The sequence below is a fragment of the Podarcis raffonei genome, chromosome 15 (genome assembly GCF_027172205.1).
Source record: "Podarcis raffonei isolate rPodRaf1 chromosome 15, rPodRaf1.pri, whole genome shotgun sequence".
NCBI classification, from domain to species: Eukaryota; Metazoa; Chordata; class Lepidosauria; order Squamata; family Lacertidae; genus Podarcis; species Podarcis raffonei.
In genome coordinates, this window is record NC_070616.1 from 11,184,540 (window position 1) to 11,206,499 (window position 21,960).

General features: G+C 45.9%; 1 protein-coding gene across 1 annotated transcript in view; it reads left to right on the forward strand.

The window, feature by feature from the left end:
• The first annotated feature begins 6,841 nt into the window (after positions 1 to 6,841).
• Positions 6,842 to 21,960, forward strand: part of CASTOR2 (cytosolic arginine sensor for mTORC1 subunit 2) — a 50,067-nt gene continuing 34,948 nt past the window's right edge. The window contains exon 1 of the mRNA XM_053366628.1: positions 6,842 to 7,447. Coding sequence (XP_053222603.1) covers positions 7,335 to 7,447 — 113 coding nt within the window. The 5' untranslated portion in view covers positions 6,842 to 7,334. The remainder of the gene's footprint in view (positions 7,448 to 21,960) is intronic.

Consider the following 21,960-nt stretch of genomic DNA (forward strand, 5'->3'; position numbering starts at 1 on the left):
GCTAATGGGGCCTCCCGTTGCTGCCACGCGATTTCTGTTCTCATCCTGAGGTAAAGTTCTTAACCTGAGGTACTATTTCTGGGTTAGCGGAGTCTGTAACCTGAAGCGTCTGTAACCTGAAGCATATGTAACCTGAGGTACCACTTTACTAGGGTATTTTTTTAAATAAAAAAAGCCAAAACACAAATCTAACTTTTCAGCTTCCTAAACATGGTTATATATTATTTGTCCTTCCTCCATTGCAAACGATCAGTGCACAATTCCTCCAAAACGCACAGGCTGCGATCGTTCCAAAAGACTCCCAAGGCATGACTGAAGCGACAAGAGCAAAACAGAGTTCATTGAAAGGAATTACAGCATCGCATGAAAGGTGAAAAGACACAGCCATGGAAGCTAAACCCACAATGCATTTGGCTTCCAGTTTGAAGGGTGGCTGCTGCTAGGTGCAACCACAGAACAGCAGCTTTTGGCTCTGTCTAGAAAGTCGGAAGCAATGGATGATAGTTGTGTTTCATGCAGTTACTTAGACTGCCTCTAAGTGGTGTATGAAAACTCAATACGGTGAAAATAAAATTATGACATCAGAATTCAGTTAAAATGACTGCTGGGTTGTTTTTTACAAAGTTTTCAGTAGGCGCTGGATATACAACAGAGAAAAGGCTTGTCTGATTTCAGCTGGGAGGGAGTTGGATAAAACCAGTACCGGATTTACATATAAGCTAAACAAGCTATAGCTTAGGCCCCAAAAAAATTTTAAGGGGGGAAAAACCTGGATGTACATTTCAAAATATAAGATAAAAAGCAAATAAAATAAAACCTACATACAGCAACAGGGTTTTGTGTTGTGTAGGCTCCTGTGATGTAAGCCTGCTAGCTTGCTCTCTAAAGTATCACTGGTTTGCTCATTTCTAATATAAATTACTTTGATAAAATACATATTTTGTTATGTGCAAATGGCTTTAGATACCTATTAGGTCCATAAATTACCATATAGCATATATTCAACACACACAAAAGTGACAATTTGTTGTTGACAAAGGATAGCTGGACATATAAAGGGCCCCATTACCTTCAGTAGCTTAGGGCCTCATCAAACCTAAATCCAGCCCTGCATAAAACTGGTCCCACAATACTGAACGCAACACGCCTCCAAAGTTGCACACATACCACATATATAAAGCACACTCCTCCTCAAGGAATCCTGGGAACTGTAGTTTGGTAAGGGTGCTGGGAATTGTAGCTCTGTGGTGGGTAAGCTTCAGTTCTCGGGGGGAAATGTGCTTTAGATATACCGTGTGGGAGTCTGCTGTCACCCCCCCCCTCCTACAGTACAGGAGCTCAAGTGATGTTGACCATAGAGAAGTAGCTTTCTTTCCAGAAACACACCTAACTCAGCACGGCTAAAATTTCCGGAGCAGGCGAGAGAAGCTGGCACAGACCCGAGACGAAAATAAATAAATAAAATGCTTTCTCCATATTCCTCTCCACCCACCTCCCAACTCAATTGCCAGTGGTATTTGAACAAAGCGTCGTGTTTCGTCTTCTACTCGGCCCCCTGAAAGATCTCTCCACAAAAGTCCTTTACAAAAAGGCAGAGGAGGGGGTGTAAACATTGCAATGGCAGCCATTTGTGTCTAAAAGGCATGTCCTCTGTCTGCTGTCACACACACACCCTCCCCTATCCCGAACCCCAAACCAAAATGTCAGATGTGGGTGTTTGAGTGTTATGTTGTTGTGGGGCTGACCCACAGGAAGTGACAATCTACTACTCAGTAAGTTCTTTGGGACCAACTGTCAGAAAAATGTGCATAGGACCGTAGCCTAACCTTAGGTTTGCAAAATTAGGCTGTGTGCACACTAGAAAGCACATTGTTTCACTCGTCACTGAGTTACAATTCCAAGCCACCCTCGTGAACCACAGTGCCCAGAATTCTTTGAGGGAAAGAATGTGTTTCAAACCTGCTTTAAAGGTATAGCATGTTCCAAACTGTTCATGTTGGGTGGCACACAATTTCATGACACCGTAATTCAGTTTTGCTAGCAAACTGGAGGTTAAACTAACCCCTTTCCAGTCCTTGGTGGAGCGTGGGGAGCATTTGCGCAACACACTTACACACTGCAGCCGACACACTAATGTGTCTCGACACACATTGTGGAAAGCTCCGCTCTAGTGCAACAAATCTCCTTTTTTATTTTATTTTTTTAAAAGGACTTGTTGCTGTTTGGAAAGCGACAGGAAAATGCACTGGAAAGTGTTGGGTGAACAAATGAGTAACAGGAAAGGTGTATAAACACCAAACAAGCAAATCAGGATGAGGGCAGGGTGAACAACTGTGGCTATATAAATATCCCACAAACAAATCACAACAAAACTTGGTCCAGCATCACCTTATGCCTTTTATCTCTGTCTGCTTCCCAAGGTTTTTGGGGGAGTCAGTGGTTCCCCATGGCTTGGACCTGGGGTCAGCAAACTTTTTCAGCAGGGGGTCGGTCCACTGTCCCTCAGACCTTGTGGGGGGCTGGTCTATATTTTGGGGGGAAACACACAAATGAATTCCTATGCTCCACAAATAACCCAGAGATGCATTTTAAATAATGTTGTTGTTGTTTAGTCGTTTAGTTGTGTCCAACTCTTCGTGACCCCATGGACCAGAGTACGTCAGGCACTCCTGTCTTCCACTGCCTCCCGCAGTTTGGTCAAACTCATGCTGGTAGCTTAGAGAACACTGTCCAACCATCTTGTCCTCTGCTGTTCCCTTCTCCTTGTGCCCTCCATCTTTCTTAACATCAGGGTCTTTTCCAGGGAGTCTTCTCTTCTCATGAGGTGGCCAAAGTATTGGAGCCTCAGCTTCACAATCTGTCCTTCCAGTGAGCACTCAGGGTTGATTTCCTTCAGAATGGATAGGTTTGATCTTCTTGCAGTCCATGGGACTCTCAAGAGTCTCCTCCAGCACCAAAATTCAAAAGCACCAATTCTTCGGCGATCAGCCTTCTTTATGGTCCAGCTCTCACTTCCATACATCACTACTGGGAAAACCATAGCTTTAACTATACGGACCTTTGTTGGCAAGGTGATGTCTCTGCTTTTTAAGATGCTGTCTAGGTTTGTCATTGCTTTATTTTAAATAATAGCACACATTCTACTCATGTAAAAACACACTGATTCCCGGACCGTCCGCGGGCCGGATTTAGAAGGCGATTGGGCCGGATCCAGCCCCCAGGCCTTAGTTTGCCTACCCATGGCTTGGACTGAGGCATAACTCAGGGGAATGGTGGAACTTCATTGCGTTCACAAATTCGCCAAAAAACAGCAACAACCAAAGACCCATTACAAAGCTTTATACTAACTTAAAAACATAAGAAGAACCTTCTGGATCAGGCCAATGACCCATCTAGCCCAGAATCTTGTTCTCACAGTGGTCGAACAGATGCTTGTGGGAAACCAGAGAGCAGGAGTCGAGCACATGAGCACCCGCCCCTCTTGTGGTTTTCCACAACTGGTATTCAGAAGCACTGCTGCCCCCAGGTGTGGTGGCAGAGCCTAGCCATTGTGGTTCATAGTTATCAGTAGCCCTCTCCTCCATGTTGTTAGCATCCATCTGTCTCTTTTTTCCTTTTCTTTTTTGACAACATTTGATTAATTTTCCAAAAATAACAAAAATAAAAACAACAACAACAAAACAAATTGACTTCCCTCTAGTTGTCCCTTCCTTGGTTCTATTATTTATCAACATACTGCATGTCCATCATTAAATTTAGAACCTATTTAAATTATCTATTATCCATTAATAACAAAATTACAAGTAATCTTAAAACCCTGCTAATGTATTAACAAGGATAACAAAGACAAAGACAACAGGCATATAAAATGAAAACAGGAGTGCCTAGCATGCTCTGGTCCATGGGGTCACGAAGAGTTGGACACGACTAAACGACTAAGCAACAACAATGTATTAACCTGTGTACAATGCTTCTGTAAATATGCAATAAACATCTTCCATTCTTCCTTAAATTTGTTGTCATCTCTTCCTCATTGTCAATTTTGAGGAGGAGGAGGAGGAGTTTGGACTTGATATCCCGCCTTTCACTTCCTTTTAAGGAGTCTCAAAGCGGCTAACATTCTCCTTTCCCTTCCTCCCCCACAACAAACACTCTGTGAGGTGAGTGGGGCTGAGAGACTTCAAGGAAGTGTGACTGGCCCAAGGTCACCCAGCAGCTGCATGTGGAGGAGCGGAGACGCGAACCCGGTTCCCCAGATTACGAGACTACCGCTCTTAACCACTACACCACGCTGGCTCTCTATTTTGCCATTTCAGCATATTCCATTAATTTAACTTGCCAATCTTCTTTAGCTGGGACACCTTCTTCCTTCCAATGTTGCGCTAATAAAGTCCGTGTAGCCATAGTTGCATACATAAACAAATTCTTTTGTGATTTTGGTAAGTCCACTCCTGTAATACCTGGTAGGAAAGCTTCTGGGTGACAAAGGTTATTTTAAACATCTTCTTCATTTCATTATAGATCATTTCCCAATATTTATTTATAATTTTACAATCCCACCACATATGAAAAGAAAGTCCCTTCTATTATGGCACTCATCTGTCTCAAAAGACAATGGAGTGCACTGCCGAAGGTCAAATCGCTAGCGGAGCTTTCCCAACTTTTCATGCTGCTGACATGCTTTTTTAGACATGTATCATTTTGTGACAGTAATTCAGTTTTACTAGCAAACCAGAGGTTAAACTAACCCCTTTCCTGCCCTGGGATGAGAATGGCAAGCATTTGTGCAACACACCCACACACTGCAGCCGACACACTAATGGTGTCAGGACACAGTTTAGAAAGCTCTGCACTAGGAAATCACAGCGGCAGCTGTGGCTGCAAAGACTGGTAGCTCGTAACCGCTGCCTCCCACATTGTTTTTGGTGTGTTAGAAGCTCACAAAGTGACTTCTCCAGAACGCAAACCTGGGCAGTGTGTATGGAGGTCCTGGGCTGCCCAGATGACAAGACCCTTCTCTCAACCTTGGTGATGTGGTTCAAAGGAAAGCAGAGCAATACATTTGGCACCAGCTTGGCTGCAGGAGTTGCCGGAAGGAGGCGCACAAGGCACCATCCAACCATCTTAGGGACTCTGTTATGTACCAAAGTTCTCACCCTGGGCCAGCAGGGGGGATACTGTAGATAGGTCAGTATCTCACTCAGGTCCGCATATGCAAATAAGGAATTGAAAGTGACGTTCAGTGATTGGATAGTTACAGAAAGTTGTTACTGTTGCTTTGTAGTTGAGATCTATATAAGCAGGTTGGCTGAACCCTTCAGCCTAGTTCTGTTCTGGCCTGTAAATAAACAAGAGCTGTCTGAAGAATCGCTGTGTCGTCTGATATGTTCACCCACAACTTAACAGGCTCCACTCCAGATTTGTGTAGGGTCTACTCCTTAGCCTTTTCTTCTCCTGAAGATGTCCCGCAAGGCATCCGATTGCTCCTCAGGGTTTGCTCCAGAAGCCTTTCTCACCAATGAATAGAGCTGCAAGGCAGAGGAGGATCAGTTAGGATCAGAGTTTTCCTTCTCCTAGAAGACGGGCTACATTCCTAGATGGACAAGCCCCACCTGCCCCTCTCCTCCACGGCCATCACTTCATAAAAACGTGTTTTGCAGATCGTATTCCATTCTGTATTGTCTCCCTGCTTATTTAACTTATATGCAGAATTCATCATGCGAAAGGCTGGGCTGGATGAATCCCTAGCCGGAATTAAGATTGCCGGAAGAAATATCAACAACCTCAGATATGCAGATGACACAACCTTGATAGCAGAAAGTGAGGAGGAATTAAAGAACCTTTTAATGAGGGTGAAAGAGGAGAGTGCAAAATATGGTCTGAAGCTCAACATCAAAAAAACGAAGATCATGGCCACTGGTCCCATCACCTCCTGGCAAATAGAAGGGGAAGAAATGGAGGTAGTGAGAGATTTTACTTTCTTGGGCTCCATGATCACTGCAGATGGTGACAGCAGCCACGAAATTAAAGGACGCCTGCTTCTTGGGAGAAAAGCAATGACAAACCTAGACAGCATCTTAAAAAGCAGAGACATCACCTTGCCAACAAAGGTCCGTATAGTTAAAGCTATGTTTTCCCAGTAGTGATGTATGGAAGTCAGAGCTGGACCATAAAGAAGGCTGATCGCCGAAGAATTGATGCTTTTGAATTCTGATGCTGGAGGAGACTCTTGAGAGTCCCATCGACTGCAAGAAGATCCAACCTCTCCATTCTTAAGGAAATCAGCCCTGAGTGCTCACTGGAAGGACAGATCCTGAAGCTGAGGCTCCAATACTTTGGCCACCTCATGATAAGAGAAGACTCCCTGGAAAAGACCCTGATGTTGGGAAAGATGGAGGGCACAAGGAGAAGGGGACGGCAGAGGACGAGATGGTTGGACAGTGTTCTCTAAGCTACCAGCATGAGTTTGACCAAACTGCGGGAGGCAGTGGAAGACAGGAGTGCCTGGCGTGCTCTGGTCCATGGGGTCACGAAGAGTCGGACACGACTAAACGACTAAACAACAACAACAACAACAACAACATTCCATTCTAAATCGTGGTATCATTGGAAACGCATAAAAGGCAATAAGATCAGCTGAAAGAATTGTCTCTGTTTGCAAGGCACCCGGACGCCTCGCCAAGGACTCTTTTATTTTGGAAGCACCTCGCGGAGGGGGTGGGAGGGGAGTCCTTAAAAAACAAACAAGGCAAAAAAACCCCAACTCCTGATCCGTGCTCCGCCCTCTGGACTACACCTCCCAGAATGCTCCGCGCTCCTGCGCATGCCCACTTGCGGGCCCGTTTGACTGGCAAGTTGTTTGTTACATTGAAACAGCAGCCGCTTTTTCTGGGCTCTGAAGCTCTCCCTTCTCCTTCCAGCTTCAGCTGTTCTTTTCTCCCCTCCTCTTTTTTTTCTTTCTTTCTTTTTTTTTGTTGGCTTTGCTTCTTTCTTTTCTCTCCCTCCATCAGCGCCACTTCTTCTTTAGTTAGCAAAATCTTCCCTCTCTCCCCACCCCTGCAACCCACCGCCTTGTTAATTCCATGACAAATAATAATATCTTCTTCTTCTTCCATCCCTTTTTCAAAGTCATTATTTTCCTCCTCCTCCTCCACTCTCTGCCTGCGTTGGAGACGTAAAAGGAAGAGGGTGGGAAAATACCCCTTTCGGACAAAGAGGAAGACACCCCCCATCCTCCTCCTCTTGCTCCTGCTCCTCCCCACCCCCCGAAACCTCCCGGGCAACAAACAAGAGGCTACCAAAACTGATGAACTACAAATGAAAAAGAGGAAAAGATGGAATTGCACATTTTAGAGCACCGACTAAAAGTAGCTAGTGTCGCCAAGGAGAGAATCCAGTTGTTTACCTACGGGCTGATCAAGCTAGCTTTTCTCTCCTCCAAGACCAGGTAACGGGGGACCCCCTTTTTCACGGGGGGGGGTGTTGCTCAGCAGCCTTGCCAGCTTTAACAAGAGGCCAACGAGACGAAGCACTGCTGTAAAGGGGGGGGGCCGGCAGGGGCTTGACTAATTCCCATACAGGAATCAAGGTTGCGGGGAGGGTTAGGGTTAATGGGTCAAACCCCCCCCCGCGATCACCCCCACTTCTTTTCCTATTGCTATCCTTAAATGGTTTCGACGGTCCAGCGAGAGCTTTTCGTTTTATTTTTTTGTGAGTTTCTGCACAAACACGCCCCCTTCTTCCCCTCCCCCCATATAGTCTTTTTTAAAAGGGAAAAACCCCAAATCTGCTTTAAAAGATGCTGATGGATTTAAACAGCTGCCGGCAGGGCTTTTCTTTGCGTGCATTGCTAAGTTTAGGCGGCGGTGTGTGTTTTATAAAAAGTGAATAAACCGAGGGTTAAGTGGCGGGGGGGGGTCCCCGCCCCCCAAAAAGAAAAACTAAGGACTTGGTCAGAATAACAAAGAGCAGCCGTGAAGAGGGGAGGAGGGGACAGAGGAGGGCTGTATTGGTGTGTATGTGTGTTTTTATTTTCTGTGCACAGAATTGTGCTAGCAGTTAAGACCATGTAGCGTTTAGTCAAAAAGGTACGTTTATTGCTAAGTATGCAAGAGGCGACTTTCGTGGGTTTCCTGCAACATCATGTTGTTCATATTTTTCTTTCTTCCTGTCTTTTTGGAAAATGAAGGCGGGGGAGAAATGAAGTCAAAGGTTCCCGATCCGTGAATATATCGAGTTGCTGTTGTTGTTGTTTTTAAGACTGTGTTATTATGTTTACCGAGAAGTAAAGTGAATAGCCACCCGCCCCCCTTCCTCACCACGCACACTCAATACCAGTGCTTCTTGGATGAAGACAATTTGAATTGCAAATATATTGTAAATAGAGGGTTGAGTGCTGCCTCCGCCCGCCCCCCCTCTATTGCAGATAGAGCAGAGATGGGGGTTAAGAGAAATAATTCCTAAACTCCACTCTTGGTTTGGAATTAAGTGTTTTTGCATTGCTGCTTGGAATCCACTTCAGAAACCAGTTTTAATAACCAAGCACTCCTGGGGCCCAGGGGAAACAGCTAATAAATTGTGTGTGTGTGTGTGTGTATTTGTTTTAAAATTGAATTGCAGATTGAAAATGAAGGAGAAGGACATGTTTCTCTACCCCCACCCCGCCCATCCCACCTTAATAATGTGGCTGAATGAATGGGCATGTTTGCCATTTAATTTGATTACTATCCCTTATCTCAAGTTTAAACTTCATTGCTTTGAAATTTCCCCGATTTGTGGCTTGGCAGTTGACATTGTTTGCTGTGTAACGTTATCTGTCTTTGCCTTGTTTACAGCTTGTTTACATTTCAACTTGTTTGCAGTTAAAATGCAACACAATTATTTTTAAACATTTAGTTCCGTTCTTTCTCTCCCCCCCCCCCCGCCCGCTCCCCAATGGATGGAGACGATTCCCTTTTGTTGCATTGTTAATTGTGGCACTTTTGGGAGGAATCCCAAAGGCTTTTCAGATGTCACCGATAACCTTTAATTCCTTCTTGTCTTAAAATGTGGGGTTTACACCGGAGCACAAAGTTCTATTGTATCTGTGATTAACACATTGCAGAAATCCTGGAAAAGCTTCCATTAAAAAAAAAAAGAGTTGGATTCATATGGCATGACCAGCCTCTTTGTGAAGAATTGTTACCACCTGCCACAAAATGGCCAGTTATTTACACGACAGGAGTCATGTACCAGTCTCCCCACTGCCAGTGATGCTCTCAGCAGCATTGGACCTCTTGCCGAAAGTTCAGTGAGCAAAACCAAGTGTTTAAACACTTCCTGGGCTACACCACTTCCATGGAGGTTTGCCTGTTCCATATATGCCTTCATTTTTCATAAAAGGCAAAAGCTTTCAGCTTTTGCCTGACATGCTACTTCTCTCTGTGCAGGGAGATTCCCTCCCCCTCCAAAATGGAAAAAAACAAACCCACCTGCAGTCTGATGTGGTACAGCCAGGAACTGCTGCTTTGCCACTTGGATTCTGCTGGATGCATAAATTGGCCAGTAGTATTTTGGGACGTACCATTTCAGTTTGTTGGCGGGTGGGTGTGTTTCATCCTATTTGAATGCTCTCCTTTGTTTTCTTGTTTTTTAAGAAGCATACATATTAAGTATTATTACCGATTAAGGATAAGTAGTACAGAGTTCACAACTCGTTTGCAAGCTCCTAGGAAATTTTTATACCATGATAACCCTGATTGTTGGAAGGCGCTAATCCTTAATGGTTTCATATTTTGACATCGGGGGACAAATTCTACTCTTCATTTAGACTGACTAGCAATCTTTTGAGTTGTTTTGTTTTGGGGGAGGTATTTTCTTACATTTCTTCAATCCAGACTCTTTCATCCTTGCCACAATCCTTTTGGGTTAAGGCAGGCAAGTGGAACCCTTGGCTTTCCAAATGCTGCTGAACTACAACTCCCATCATCCCTGGCCATTGGCCATCCTTGCTAGGCCTGATGGGAGATGTGGTTCAGCAACATCTGGAGGGTGAAGGGTTCCCAACATCTGGGAGTGCATGCTCCCTTGTTTGAACATAATTCTGGATTGGGGCACATGTTAACTTTCAACAGAGAAGTATGGAAACAGATACATACATGCATACATAATTTTATTTGTGTGCCACCTTTCCACAGTTCAAAGCAGCTTACAGCATGAAAGAAAAGACATAACTGCAATGTAAAAGTAGTCATAAACAATAAACAAAACATTTTTTAAAAAAATACACAACCTAACTAGACAGTTTCCATACAAATCACAACTATAGATGCAAAAAACCCCAGCAACTACAGCGAAACAAACAACAACAGCTGACAGACAACACCTCAGCCCAAGAGTCCGTTCAGCAACCTCAGCTTCTGTAGTTGGAGTCAGTCCGGGTCCTACCCTCCCAGGCCAGGTGGGAAAAGAAAGACCTGCAAGGCAGGGAGCAGGTCTTCCAGGACTGACAGCCAAGATGGCTGCAAAGCTTGCCCCTTAATTCCTACCTTGTCTCACCATCACTCCCGACTACTTTAAGGTGCTTTTCCTCTGACTATTCACTCCTGGTATCAGATGCTGCCATTTGCTCCCCCCACCCCACCCCAATATACTACTCCCAATTTATTGCTGAATTGGCAAGTGTGTGTGTTGAATAAACATGTGCACGTGTCGTTTGGCCTTAAGAAATGTTCCAAGTCCCGCGGTGAGACACTGTGACTGAGTAAGACAATAATGGGTCATACCATACTTAAGGGACACAGGTGGCGCTGTGGGTTAAACCAAGAGCCTTGGACTTGCCGATCAGAAGGTCGGTGGTTCGAATCCCCACGACGGGGTGAGCTCCTGTTGCCCGGTCCCTGCTCCTGCCAACCTAGCAGTTTGAAAGCACGTCAAAGTGCAAGTAGATAAATAAGTACCACTCCAGCAGGAAGGTAAACGGCATTTCCGTGTGCTGCTCTGGTTCACCAGAAGCGACTTAGTCATGCTGGCCACATGACCCGGAAGCTGTCTGCAGACTGGACCTAATGGTCAGGGGTCCCTTTACCTTACCATACATTTGAAGAATCCCCAAAGAATCCTGGGAACTGCATTTTCCCCTCTCAAAGATGTAATTCCTCAACAAGCTGCAGCTCCCAGGGTACTTTGGGGGAAAAACATTTCCTTCAAATGTGTACTGAGTGTGCTTTGAAAATCTGGTGTTGGCCTGCCCTTCTTGGACAGTGTGGATGCTATTATGGAAGAGAGTTGCAGGATCCGCATGTATCTGCCCCATGTGACCAGCCACTGAATTGCAGGCAGCGGCTTCTGGCCCTAGATTGACTCCGCCCACCCAGACTGGCCATTGGATTCTCTTGGAGAGGAAGGAGTGCAAAAGGGGACTTCCTGTTTCACTTGAGCACTACTTGAGCATCAAGATCTTCCTGAGTGTGTTTCTGGATCCTTTGTTGTTCTTTGATCTTCGTTTGTTCTGTCTTGATCACTTGGATTCCGGTCCTGACTAGTGACTTGTCTCACGGTTCCTGCTTCCTTGATTCTGCCCCACCTTGGGCTTCTCAGTTGGTAGAGCGTAAGACTCTTAATCTTGGGGGCCGTGCGAGCCCCACCTTGGGCCAAACATGCCTGCTTTGCAGGGGGTTGGAGTAGATGACCCTTGTGCAGGATTAGAAACTGAGATATAAAATCTAGGAGCCAGGTGGCACCTTAAAGCTTGGATATGGTCATCACAACAATATGTCTACCTGCATTTAAAAAAACAACAACAACCAAATTATGAAGCAAATGGTCTGTGGGGCAGCGCAGCAGCAAAAGATATGCATGTCGGCGAATCAACTGGCTCACACAGCACCAGACGGTGTGCCTCTTTTGGTGCTTTGTGAGCCAGGGGATCCGCAGGGCACTGTGGCAACAAAAGATGTGTGTGTCTCTTGCTGCTGCCTTGCTCCGCAGGCCAGCTGACTGGAGCAGCATCACAGCCATACCCGCCCGCCAGCCAGATCAAGATGTTAGGTGCCAAACCTGGCAACCAAACACCTCCACTTCCTCGCAAAAAAGGCCAGTTGCCCTTCTCAAAACGTGCCCTGCGCTCAGCTAATTTCAAATGCTGCCCTTGTGGTCCCTTCCAACTCTACAATTCTATGACTCTGCCCATAGCCCAGCCTTGGCAATGCCATGCTGACTCTCAACCACTTGCGCTACAATTGACTTCTATGGTAACATCCAAACAGAGCACACCTGTGTCCTGTACTTGTGTGATCGCACACTGAGATTGTGCGGGTTAATTTCTGGAAGCTGCTGGGTGAATGGCCTTCTCATGCCCTGCACCTTGACACTCGAGATGTACAGTGGTACCTCGGGTTAAGTACTTAATTCGTTCCGGAGGTCCGTTCTTAACCTGAAACTGTTCTTAACCTGAAGCACCACTTTAGCTAATGGGGCTTCCTGCTGCTGCTGCGCTGCTGGAGCACAATTTCTGTTCTCATCCTGAAGCAAAGGTCTTAACCTGAAGCACTATTTCTGGGTTAGCAGTGTCTGTAACCTGAAGCATATGCAACCTGAAGCATATGTAACCTGAGGTACCACTGTATATTTTTAGGAGCCACCCAATTCTTGTGATTGTAATTTGTTTTAAACTGTTTTTAATGATATATTTTAAATTGTTGTGACCTGCCCTGTTGCCTTAGGGTAAAGGGCGGGTAATAAATAATTATTATTATTATTATTATTATTATTATTATTATTATTATTACAGGTTTTTGCCTACAGTGAGATTTGTTGAGTTTAAACACACCAGAAGCACAAATTGGCTCCTGTTAGGTAAAGATGCATCCTTGTTGAACGAAAGGGACTTTGCACATGCTTAGGAGCACTCTGTTAACCTGAACCCCAGATCCTGATCTCTTGCTAGAGCTCCTCCCCTAAAAATAGGTCACCACCTTCATCCTGCTCAGTCTGCATATTTGCAAATAAGTAGGATTAAGATGTGGAAATTCATTTTTGCAGAATGGAGATCGGCAACTATGTCGCCCAAGCAGTAAGTCCTGCCCACACCAAGCTATAATCAGCTGCTTTCTCTCCTTCCCATTTGGCATTCCAGAGGCAGAGAAAGTGGTGACTGTTGTGGCACACTTTGGGGCAAACCAAAGAAAGGAACCTTTTTATTTTATTTTTTAAAAAATATCTCCTAAACCCTGTCTCCATTTTTTAATGTTTCTCACTCGAAGCCACAATCTCCCCATTCTTAGTTGAGAAGTTGTGTTGAAGTAAGTCAGTAAAGGCAAAGGGACCCCTGACCATTAGGTCCAGTCGTGGCCGACTCTGGGGTTGCGGCACTCACCTCGCTTTACTGGCCGAAGGAGCCGGCATACAGCTTCCGGGTCATGTGGCCAGCATGACTAAGCAGCTTCTGGCGAACCAGAGCAGTGCACGGAAACGCCGTTTACCTTCCCGCTAGAGTGGTACCTATTTATCTACTTGCACTTTGACGTGCTTTCAAACTGCTAGGTTGGCAGGAGCAGGGACTGAGCAACAGGAGCTCACCCCATCGCGGGGATTCGAACCGCCGACCTTCTGAGCGGCAAGTCCTAGGCTCTGTGGTTTAACCCACAGCACCACCCGCTTCCCATGAAGTAAGTCAGTAGGGAATAGCAAAACTATTAACTATAAATCCAATGCGTTTTTTTAAAGTTACAGGCAAGTTACACTATTCCACAGCACCTTTGCAACTTAGTACCTTCTGCACTATGAATTTAAAGCACTCCTTACCCCCCAAAAGAGTCCTGGGAACTGTAGTTTGTAAAGGGTGATGTTAGGGGACCACCATTCCCCTCACAAAGCTCCAATTCTCAGGATTCCCTGGGAAGAAGAATTATTGTTAAACCACTCTGAGAATTGTAACTCTTTGAGGGGTCAACTCACAACTCTCACCACCTTAAACAAACTGCAGTTCCCATGATTATTTGTGGGAATCCATGACTGCTAATGCATTGGTTAATGCTATCCTAGGCTGAATCAACAGAAGTACAGTGTCTAGAATCTAGATCAAGGGAAGTAATAATCCCACTCTCTTCTTCCTTGGTCAGAACACACCTGGAGTACTGAGTCCATTTTTGGGCATCACAGTTTTAAGAAGGATGTTGACAAGGTGAAACATGTGCAGAGGAGGGCGACCAAGATGATCAAGGGTCTGGAAACTAAGCCATATGAGGAATGGTTGAAGGAGCCGAGCTGGGTATGTTTAGCCTGGAAAAGAGGAGATAGGATCGCCATCTTCAAATATCTGAAGGGCCATCACATGGAAGATGGAGAAAGCTTGTTTTCTCCTAATCTGGAGGGTAGGACTCGAACCAGTGGCTTTAAGTTCCAAGAAAGGAGATTTTTGACTAAACATCAGTAAGAATTTTCTGAGGGTAAGAGCTGTTTTGACAGTGGAACAGACTCCCACAAGAGGTGCTGGACTCTTCCTTCCTTAGAGGTTTATAAGCAGAAGGATGCTCTAGTTGCAATTCCTGCATTGCTGGGGGTTGGACTAGATGACCCTTGGGGTCCCTTCTTCCAACTCTACAATTCTATAATAGCTTTCTGTCTTTTGCTAGCCCCTTTCGCTGTGGGGAAAATGCTGGAGACTATGAAGACACAGCTTCCAGCGGAGCAAAGGCTTGAGTATTCTGGGAGTTCTTTCTCACCCCCCTCCCCAACTAGCAGAAGCAAAACCCAGCAAGTGCATTTCCTTAATCTGTATAATCCAGGCTGTCGACTTTGGTTTATCCTGGCTTGGAATTCGGAGAATTTGCACAATAAAAAGTGAGGTGGCAGATGAGGAGATATTGCAGCGATTACATTTTGACCCCCCCCCCCGGTCAGTATTCTTCCTCTCCCTGTTGTCCTTTCTTGTGCTTTTTCCTCTCCCATTTTTACTTATCTGGTTACATCCACACCATGCAATTAAATGTGTGGTGTCTGGGTGCAGCCTCCATTACTAAAGCTCTCCTGCTTTGGGGTTCAGCTCTCCCCCACGGGGCTTGCGTACCCTTCCAAATTTCTCCAATGAAAATAGGGACGATGGCCCATCTGCACTATATATTTAAAACACTCGTATTCCACTTTAAACGGTCAGGGCTCTCTCCAAAGAATTCTGGGAGGTGTAGTTTGTTGAGGGTGCTGACAGGTGTCAGTGTTCCCTTCCCAGAGCTGCAACTCCCAAAAGACGGATTGATGGTTGAGAATTGTAGGACTCTGAGAGAAACAAGGGTCTCCTAATAAGTCTCAGCCCCCATAACAAGCAAAAGTCCCCAAGGTGCTTGTTTAAAGCGGTATCATAATGTTTTAAATGAATAGTGCAGATGTTGCCTCGAGAGTAGACCCGTTGAAATTAGCGGACCTACATTCGTCATGTTCATTAAGTTCAATGGGTTTCCTCTGGACCCAAGGAAAACGTAGTTGTAAAATGTTAGCCGCTCAACGCGTCTGTCTAATGTGCAGAGATGTCATAATATTCTGACAGCCTCATTGCGCTTGCCTGCCACAAATGCATCTCTCCGAAACAAGTGACTCATTAGCTACCAAGATCTGAAATTCCAAAGAGTTTATATCACTTAATGTTTTAGCTTCTACTGTTGCTCTTCTCCAGGAGGAACTATTGCGTGCGGTGAAATCTGCCTGAATCCTCGGACGGCCCTTTGTGAGCCACGAGGTGGGGCGGAAATGTTTCTTTAAATTACAACGGCCATAACAAATCTGTTAGTCATCGGGTTGTCGGAAGCAGCCTTCCACTGCGTCAGACCATTGGGTCCATCTAGCTCAGTATTGTCTTCTGTCAAGGTGGGAGTTGGGAGCAGGTCAGCAATAACTCACAATGTGTCTGTGAAGTTAACTGTTTATTCAAAGAAACAGCTCAGGCCTAGTGAGCACAGCAACTCTTCCCAGTAGGACTTGCCCCAATGAGACACTTGTGAGGACTGAAGGTCCACTGCTCCCTAAGTCTCCTCCTTCCCTGGAAATCTGAGACTTATTTGCCTTGCCTGTCTTTGCTCCTCCATCTTCATACCTCTCCTGGTCTTCGGAGACCATGGGAGAGGGTAGCAGGAGGGGGAGACTCCCTGGCTTCTTCAGCAGCCTGACTCATCTCTGCTTCTTGACCTCTTCTTCTCCAGCCTCCACTTCTGCCTCTGATTCTGGACCTCTCTCTTTCACAGACTCTCCCTGCTCACTAAGCCCAGTTACCTCTCCATCTCCCAACACCTCCTCTTCCCAGACTTCTCCCTCTGACTACCCATCATTGTCCTACCACCACTTCCCAGGCTCTGAGACTTCTTCCCTTGGGGGTTCCCCAGCTGATTCCTCCCACCAATCCTCTGCATCCAGCCTGTCCATGACATTCAACTTATCATCATCTCTTACCGCTTTAAGTGTGCGCATAGGTCTTTCAGCCAAAATACTCGAGGAAGCATTAGGCTGGGTTGCTTACTGGCTCCTTTTCCATTCAAATGTTATTCATGCTTCTCAATCAGAAAATCATTGACACAGCAAGCCCTTGGGCTTTGCCAAGCAAGATGGAGCTTCCACCAGCCTCAAAAGTGGCTTAGATGGGAAGTCACTGGTTGGTCACTGCCTTTGGTCGCATCCATAAAGGTAAAGGGACCCCTGACCATTAGGTCCAGTCGTGGCCGACTCTGGGGTTGCGGCGCTCATCTCGATTTATTGGCCAAGGGAGCCGGCATACAGCTTCCAGGTCATGTGGCCAGCATGACTAAGCCGCTTCTGGCGAACCAGAACAGCGCACGGTAATGCCGTTTACCTTCCCGCCGGAGCGGTACCTATTTATCTACTTGCACTTTGACGTGCTTTCAAACTGCTAGGTTGGCAGGAGCAGGGACCGAACAATGGGAGCTCGCCCCGACCTTCTGATCAGCAAGTCCTAGGCTCTGTGGTTTAACCCACAGCACCACCCGCGTCCCATGGCAGCATCCATACCTTACATCTAAAGCACTGTTATAGCACTAGCAGTCATGATTTCCCCGAAGGAATCCTGAGCTCTGTGGTACAGTAAGCATGCTGTGAGTTGTTAGGAGTTGCCTATTCCCCTCACAGAACTAGAGTTCCCAGAATTCCCTGGACTTGAATGTTGAAACCACTTTGGAAACTGTAGCTCTTTGCGGGAAACAGGGCTTAAAAACCTAGAGTTGCCCATCTGCACGGTACATTTAAAGCACTATTACGCCACTTTAAACAGTCAGGGCCTTCTGCAAAAAATCCTGGGAACTGTAGTTTGCTAAGGGTGCTGAAAGTTGTTTGGAAACTCCTCTATTCCCCTCACAGAACTTCAGTTCCCAGAGTTCCTTTGGAAGGCAGAGTGACAGTTGACCACTCTGGAAATTGTAGCTCTTAGAGGAGAATGGGTCTAAAAATACCAAAACCCTTTCAGCACCCTTAACACACTGCAGTTCCCAAGATTCTTCGTGAGAGACCATAACTTTTAAATGCATGGCCTTCTTTTTGTGACAACTGTCTATCTCCACTTTAATATGTTATCATTTTTAGTATTGAAAGCTGCTCCGTACGTCTCCTGAAAGGAAAGCAGGTCAAAAATAACAAATTGAGTCGGTTTTTATCTCCGACCTATGCTAGGATATCAACATCCCATTTAAAATGGGAAAACAAGGCGGCTGATTGGGGGACGGGGGGTGGCAGTAAACTGCCTCAAGTGTCCAGCAGGACTGCTGACAATGCTCAAGTGTGTCTCCTGCCAAAGGTTGCGGCTTTCTGCCTTGAAATGCCTTTTTGTGGGGTTCTTCTGCGCATAAAGCAAAGTACATATTTGACCAGCTTTTGCGATGACTTCCTCCCACCTTTCCTGCCTCTGCTCTCTAACCCACACTTAACCTGCGCCGAATACTCCTTTTACACAAGACTTCGCACACATTGACCCGAGAAGCTGTGCCACAAATAAGTTTACTCTGGACTCTCAAGCTAGGAACGAGAGAGACACACAAACATCGTTTTGCACAGCCTGTTCTTGCTTCCCCTGAAAAACAGGGCCATTAAGAGAGAGTCAAAGGGCCAAGACATACTGGGATTGGGGGGGTGAGGGGGGTCACATAGAGGTAATATCTGAAGGGCTTCCAAAGTCCCAGATTGCCAGCAGGCTGTGGAAGGAGACTGGAACTGGGTTCTCAGAACCAAACTCAGCCATAATCATGGAACCATAGAGTTGGAAGGGACACCCCCAGGGCCATCTAGTCCAACCTTCTGCAATGCAGGAACCTCAGCTAAATCATTTGTGATCATTTTGACATTATTATTATTGTTATTATTATTATTATTATTTATTATTAAAATTTGTGTTTTCTTGATCTTTGGTTACAAATGAATTAAATATATAAAAGGAGCCCAGGAAAAAAATATTGACAAGTGGGAGTGCAGTGTATTATTATTATTATTATTATTATTATTATTATTATTATTATTGCTATTAATGGTGATGCACTTAGAAACTACAGTGGTAGCTCGGGTTACAGGCGCTTCAGGTTACAGACTCCGCTAACCCAGAAATAGTACCTCAGGTTAAGAACTTTACCTCAGGATGAGAACAGAAATTGCGCAGTGGCAGTGGGAGGCCCCATTAGCTAAAGTGGTACCTCAGGTTAAGAACAGTTTCAGGTTAAGAACGGACCTCCAGAATGAACTAAGTTCTTAACCCGAGGTACCACTGTACCGGGTGAGTCTTTTAAAAGAGGCCCTGTGGAACATGTGTACTCTGCTGTATCCACGGGGCCACTTTTAAAGGACTCACCCTGTACATAATACTAAGGGCTATCACCCGATTCACTTATCAACCCCACAAACTCCTTTGCCCTTGCCACACCTAACCAACCCCCTTTCCTTTGCACCTCTCTCACCCCCTCCCACAGCTCGCCCCACTCCCTCCCTCCCCAAGCCCCACCCTTGGGAAGAGTTTGCTTCACAAGGTTGCTTCTCCAAGTGCATTGGTAAATCTCCATTAAACAGCTCAACTGAGCCTTCCTGCCACTCGTGTTGTAGTTGACGTAGCTGCCTACAGGTAGAGCATTTCTATGCTTAGGGGATGCGTGGAAATTGAGGTGGCTCAGTTGGTTAGAGCGTGGTGCTGATAACGCCAAGCTTGCAGGTTCATCCCCGTATGGGACAGCATTGCAGGAGGTTGGACTAGATGATACTGTACTGGGATCCCTTCCAAACTCTACAGTTCTATGATTCTAAGAAGAGTTGTAATTTGATTGATACAATATTATTTAATATAATATTGCTGGCTGTGCCATTGTGTTGGGGTGGGAAGTTTCCCCCCCAAAGTTTTGCTGCTGGAGGGACTGAGTTTGTTTATGGGATTGGCAAAGCTGCCCATTGCTATTATTATTATTATTATTATTATTATTATTATTATTATTATTATGGCTTTAGAGGTCAAAACCGGTACTTTGAATTGGGCCCAGAATGGCAGTCAGGGCAGGATTGGCTTTATATGCTCAAACAGTCTTTCCTCAGTGAGCAACCTGGCTGCTGAATTCTGCACCAGCTGAAGTATCCAAACAGTCTTCAGAGGCAGCCCCACGTATAACGGGGTGCGGTAATCTATCCTAGATCTCCCTGTCTTCTGCCCTACCAGTCACTTCCCTTCCTCCTTTCCCTGCTTCTTCCTCTGCCTTCCTCCCTCTTCCCGCCCACTGAGCAACCAGAAGGGGAAGTGACAGGTCATTCTTGCCAGAGCTTCCAGGGCATTTTTGAAATTAGCCTACAGGCCATCAGACTTTCCAGCCTCCCACATGGCTGCGCACCGTTTTCATGTAGTCCGTAATACATACTTGCACGCCCTGCTTAACTTCCTGTGAACCGTGTGGTGGTTTGGACATTGCTTAGAGCCTGGAACCTTCTCAAATACAAACAGTGAGGCTTGGAATGGTGGTTGATTTTGTTCATTCCTTGGTTTCCAGCTGCCCTCCACATCGCCTCTGAGTTATGTGAAACATGCACAGGACTGTGCTCCCTTTTAGTTTTGCTCTGTAGGATCTGTGTCTCTTCCAAGCCCTAGGGCTTAATTAAGTAAGTTTCTACTGCATATGGAAGCAGCCACTTCTTGGCCACCTTCACTTGTAGCGATTAACCAAGAACACCAACTTAAGAAAACTCAAGCTGTGTGCTGGTGTGCACAGCTCTGGCACTCTGGCTGACCCAAGCCAGAGTTGGAAAGCATCTACCCAGGAAGCAAACCAGCTTCTTGGGAGATCCAGATGTCCTGATTTGTTCCTCCCTATCAAGCCGGGGGGGACGCGGGTGGCGCTGTGGGTTAAACCACAGAGCCTAGGACTTGCCGATCAGAAGGTCGGCGGTTCGAATCCCCACAACGGGGTGAGCTCCCGTGGCTCGGTCCCTGCTCCTACCAACCTAGCAGTTCGAAAGCATGCCAGTGCAAGTAGATAGATAGGTACCGCTCCGGTGGGAAGGTAAACGGCGTTTCCGTGCGCTGCTCTGTTCACCAGAAGCGGCTTAGTCATGCTGGCCACATGACCCGGAAGCTGTACGCCGGCTGCCTCGGCCAATAAAGCGAGATGAGCACCGCAACCCCAGAGTCGGCCATGACTGGACCTAATGGTCAGGGTCCCTTTACCTTTACCTATCATGCCAGGATTGCTAGCCAGATTTAAACCAAATTCTGTTTTTGCTTTAGGACAGGCTTAGCCGGAGAGATGCTTTCCAGATGGACTACAAGTCCCATTAGCTCCAGCCAACACGGCCAGTGATCAGGAATGATGGGAGTTGTAGTCCAGTAACCCCTGGAAGGCACCCCATTGACTACTCTGAGAGACTCGGTCAACATTCTGCAGGCTGCTGGATGAAGGAGCTGCTCATTCTTGATTGGTTGAGTCACATTGTAAAGCAATGCAGTAAGAAGTACAGAGAAGGCTTAACATTCTTACCCAAAGACCTTTTTTTCCTTTTTTGCAAGACTACCTTCACTCATTTCAACCTTCCTGCCTTTAGAAATCCACCAAGAATTTGCCCAGTCCTCTTTTAAAGCCACTCAAGTTGTTGGCCATCACTGCCTCCCACTGTGGCAGGGAGTTCCACAGTTTAACTAGGCACTGCATGAAGAAGTCCTTTCTTTTACCTGTCTTGAATCTTCCAACATCCAGCTTCATTGTCCGTCGTGGTCCCTTCCTACACTACAACACTAAGCCATTTCGGGCTTTATGCTGTAGTTTGTAACACCTTGCATCCATACCTTATATCCAAAGCACTGTTATAGCACTAGCAGTCATGATTTCCCCGAAGGAATCCTGAGCTCTGTGGTACAATAAGTGTGCTAAGAGTTGTTAGGAGTTCCCTGTTTCCCTTCACAGAACTAGAGTTCCCAGTATTCCCTGGGCTTGATTGTTTAAACCACTTTGGAAACTGTAGCTCTTTGTGGGGAACAGGGCTTAAAAATCTACAGTGGCCCATCTGCACAGTACATTTAAAGCACTACTACACCACTTTAAACAGTCAGGGCCTCCCGCAAAGAATCCTGGGAACTGTAGTTTGCCAAGGGTGCTGACAGTTGTTTGGAAGCCTTTCTATTCCCCTCACTGGACTTCAGTTCACAGAGTTCCTTTGGAAGGCGGAGTGATAGTTGACCACTCTGGAAATTGTAACTCAATGGCAGCCGGCGCAGGGCTGGTGGTGCATGATGGTCCCATCGAACTGTCCCATTTACCACCCCAGGAGCTGCATAATTATTTTATTTTATTTATTTATTTATTTATACCCCACCCATCTGGCTGGGCTTCCCCAGCCACTCTGGGCGGCTTCCAACAAAGTATTAAAATACAGTAGTCTGTTAAACATTAAAAGCTTCCCTAAAGAGGGCTGCCTTCAGATGTCTTCTAAAAGTCTGGTAGTTGTTTTTCTCTTTGACATCTGGTGGGGGTGCAT